The 4,593-nt window shown below is 41.0% G+C and overlaps 1 protein-coding gene across 2 annotated transcripts in view; it reads right to left on the bottom strand.

Annotated features, from left to right (window-relative positions):
* Positions 1-1,044: 1,044 nt before the first annotated feature.
* Positions 1,045-4,593, bottom strand: part of ARL15 (ARF like GTPase 15) — a 432,647-nt gene continuing 429,098 nt past the window's right edge. For both annotated transcript variants that reach the window (XM_024119582.3, XM_024119575.3), the window contains one exon: positions 1,045-1,724. In XM_024119582.3, the coding sequence (XP_023975350.1) occupies positions 1,572-1,724 (153 nt within the window). In that variant the 3' untranslated portion in view covers positions 1,045-1,571. The remainder of the gene's footprint in view (positions 1,725-4,593) is intronic.

Below are 4,593 nucleotides of genomic sequence, written 5' to 3' on the forward strand. Positions count from 1 at the left end.
TCTGGAGCCTGTGCTCCGCAACGGGAGAGGCCACAACAGTGGGAGGCCCGCGTACCGCAAAAAAAAAAAAAAAAAAAGGAAAATTTGAATGACATATACCTTACCTTCTGGAGAATTACAAGGTATTACATCACCCTATAATACAGTGTGAGTGTGGTATTTGGGAATCAGTCGATGCTACCTAAAAATTGCAAACATGTTTTTATTGCTCAGGTGAAGGGAGCAGTCTTCTATCATTTGGCCACTTGGTATTTTAAGTGGCCCAAAATCTACAAAATGTGCCAAAGAATATTTCATCCATTAACCTCAATATCCATAGATTATTCTTGATTTAGAAAAGGTCAAAGGTGCCAAAACTTACTAAACCTGTACATTTATCTGTATAATTTTATCATTTAAACTAAATGAAAAAAAATTAGTTCCAAAGACTGAATCTAGGCCCTAAAATTATTTATTTGCTGCAGCCCCAGCACATTTTTAAGGGCATACTGAAACCCCTGAAAATAGGGGTTTATAAGAGAAATACTGATAGACCTTTAATTACTGGATGGGACATTAACAGACTCCATTAAACTACATTAGCACTTATTGAATGAATACACAGATGATTCTGCCTTTATTATCTTTGCCAAATCCACGCCAGCTTAAGCCCTAGCCAGTATAAACTATACTTCATTTGGCTGTTTAAAAAATTTTCTATCTCTTATTTTAAAAATTATTTTCTCTATTTCAATCAGACATAAGATTTTTAGAAAAAGATTTTTAGAAACATGTTACACTGCAGCTCGACTTTACATTGGGTAATTTTTCCATTAAAAAAATATTGGAGGACTTGATGGAATAGTAATCAGTGATGCATGCATTGTGCCTAAATCTCCTCTAACTCTTCTTGAAAACAGAAACAATGTCTTTGCTCTTAAAAGAGGGGATTGAGGGAGACTTCAGAAGTAATTAAAAAAAAAAAGAGTAGGCAACTTGTCTAAGTTCTTCCAAGTCAATTTTACTACGGCAGGATACTCCTTTCTGATAAGGTGATTAATTGAAGTTTTTGGTGCTCATTTTTCTCCCATACGCTGTAAGGCCAGTATACAGAAAACTTAAAAATAAGATAAAATAAAACCCCCAAGAGATCTTGAAAATGATACACGTATTATGGGGGAGCCCTAGTCACACACTACTCCACCCCAAACCCAGGGTAAATAAGCCGAGGTTCTCAGTCTCCCTGAGTCCTCCATAAGGGATTTGGTTTCTGTGAGCCACGAATTCCATCCATTTTAGCACACAGTAGAGAAGAGACGCTTAGAACAACAGAAGGAAGAGACATGCGGTGAAGATAATTAGTGGTAAACAGAGAATAAATTCTCTCTCAGTAGTGTATACTTGACGGTAATGCCGATGATAATTCACCTGATTTACAGAATATTCACTTTAATAGAGAGATAAGAGTCTGAGATAACTGGAAGAAAACAGATACTGAAGCCATTACAGTCTTGATACCAAAATAAAATTAAACGGAGAAACTAACATGATAGGTTCAAGGCCTTGTGGGAACCCATTTTCTTTGCCAAATTTCACATTCTTACAGCTTCATGGTCTTTTTCTTCTAACAAATTTATCAGCTGAGAGAAGCTGTCTTTCAGTGCATCCATGTCATCCAGCGAGCAGGGCTGCAGAATCCAGCGTTTTCCACGTGCAAGTGGTTCAAGTTCAAAATATTTTTTGACCTTAATTGGGGAGGGGGGAGGAGAAATATGTTATTAATCATATCAGAATCTTTCTCATACCAAAATGTTGTGAGTAATGAAGTAGGGGGATTTTAAGAAGTTATATGAACCATGATGGCCAGGACTTGCTAGTATCCCATCCACAGCTGTGGTTATAATGTGGGTTATATGTTGTGACCCAGGAGTGTGGTTTTTTAGGGGTGAAATGACCCCTTTGCAAGCTACCATTCCATCCATTCACTTAACGGCATGGGAGGTCTGACGAAGTCTAAGAAAGAATTATATGTACTATGGCACAGGGCAAAAATACACTGCAGACACCAAAAAATTGCAATTCAATCAAAATAACTCTAGCAGAGTAGCTTTCACTACATTACCTTGTTAACTTATTAAATTGGTGACGGCCGATAATATGTACACTATCGATTACACAAGACAATTATTTTGACCATCAAATACACACACAACAACAACAAAAATAATTTAAATAATCCTTTCTCTCTCTCATTTAAATACATGTCTCTGGCATGTATTTCTGAGACCTGGGAAGGTGGTTTTCTAAGAAAGAGGACAGAAACCGAGTGTAGGTATCTGCATATATAAACTTATATAAATATATGTACATACATAAAGTCTCCTAGCTTTTTTTTTTCTCCCAGTCCTGAATTTTCAGGGAGGGGAAAATCAAGACCTTATAACTGGTATGTAAGGTGGAGCATTTGCTATCTGAAAAATCTGTTCGATTAATAACGGGTCACAAGTCACTCTTACTGTGTATAAGGCTAGGATACTGACTAATAACATCCAGGATTACCAACTCCTGACTATGAATAAATATCAAATTATTATGGCTTTCAGAAGTATTGATTTTCTCTCAAAGGGTATGATAAAGTACAAAGTTCACGAAGCTACAAACACACACACACACTACATCACACAAGAAAAGGACATTGTAATTTATAGCCCAGCAGGGTTTACATAACATCAAATACAGTGAGTGGCAACATCAGAAGAGGCATTGTTCAAAGACATTCTTGGTCAACGAACTGTGTTAAATCTCATGTGCCATGGAGAATCCCCAGGTCTTACCTTAGTCAATACCTGACCCAGAAAATAAAGGTGTCCCAATCTGATGCCACTTCCAAATGTGGTTTCATTTTGCTTTTCTCATCACAAGCACCAGACTACTGTTAACAGCAGAGATACACCATTCAAAGTGGTATTAATATGTGTGCACATTTTTTATGTGAGTAAGAAGATATAAGTAACACTAAGTTTTTATGGTAATTTAGGAACCACAAATATCCTAACATTTTACAGTTCAAGTGTGTCCCAGAAGTACTCCTAAAGATGTCTGCAAATTCATAATAAATACCACTCGTGAAAAACAAAATAAGCCCTTGAGAATGGAAGGACTCTCATTAATTCTGATTCTGAAGAGTAATGGAAAGCTCACCTACAGACCAAAAAATGGGTCCACAATTTCAGGACAATTTTTGGCCAAGGTATTTTACAAATCATGATAAGAGTATTCCCCCTTATGGAAAATGTAGACTCCATTCTTTTAGTTTCTTTTCTTCAGGGCTCTGAAAATGACTTACTTCAAAAAGAATATGAGATTAGGAACCAAGATGGCGGAGTAGAAGGACATGCTCTCACTTCCTCTTGTGAGAACAGCAGAATAACATCTAGCTGCTGGACAATCATCGACAGGGAGACACTGGAACTCACCAAAAATGACACCCCACATCCAAAGACAAAGGAGAAGCCACAGTGAGATGGTACGAGGGGTGCAATCACAGTAAAATCAAATCCCATAACTGCCGGGTGGGTGACTCGCAAACTGGAGAACACTTATACCACAGAAGTCCACCCACTGGAGTGAAGGTTCTGAGCCCCACGTCAGGTTCCCAACCTGGGGGTCCGGAAACAGGAGGAGGAATTCCTAGAGAATCAGACTTTGAAGGCTAGTGGGATTTGATGGCAGGACTTTGACAGGACTGGGGGAAACAGAGACTCCACTCTTGAAGGGCACACACAAAGTAGTGTGTGCATCGGGACCCAGGGGAAGGAGCAGTGACCCCAGGGGAGACTGAACCAGACCTACCTGCTAGTGTTGGAGGGTCTCCTGCAGAGGCGGGCAGTGGCTGTGGCTCACCATGGGGACAAGGACACTGGAAGCAGAAGTTCTGGGAAGTACTCCTTGGCGCGAGCCCTCCCAGAGTACACCATTAGCCCCACCAAATAGGCCAGGTAGGCTCCAGTGTTGGGTCGTCTCAGCGTAAACAACCAAGAGGGAGGGAACCCAGCCCCACCCATCACAGACAAGCAGATTAAAGTTTTACTGAGCTCTGCCCACCAGAGCAACAGCCAGCTCTACCCACCACCAGTCCCTCCCATCAGGAAACTTCCACAAGCCTCTTAGATAGCCTCATCCACCAGAGTAGAGACAGTAGAAGCAAGAAGAACTACAATCCTCCAACCTGCGGGGAAAAAAAAAAACATTCACAGATAGATAGACAAGATGAAAAGGCAGAGGGCTATGTACCAGATGGAGGAACAAGATAAAACCCCAGAAAAACAACTAAATGAAGTGGAGATAGGCAATCTTCCAGAAAAAGAGTTCAGAATAATGATAGTGAAAATGATCCCGAACCTCGGATAAAGAATAGAGGCAGGGCTTCCCTGGTGGTGCAGTGGTTGAGAGTCCACCTGCCGATGCAGGGGACACGGGTTCATGCCCCAGTCTGGGAAGATCCCACATGCCACAGAGAGGCTGGGCCCGTGAGCCATGGCCGCTGAGCATGCGCATCCGGAGCCTGTGCTCCGCAACAGGAGAGGCCACGACAGTGAGAGGCCCGCGTACCAC

Source organism: Physeter macrocephalus, chromosome 8 (genome assembly GCF_002837175.3).
Source record: "Physeter macrocephalus isolate SW-GA chromosome 8, ASM283717v5, whole genome shotgun sequence".
NCBI classification, from domain to species: domain Eukaryota; kingdom Metazoa; phylum Chordata; class Mammalia; order Artiodactyla; family Physeteridae; genus Physeter; species Physeter macrocephalus.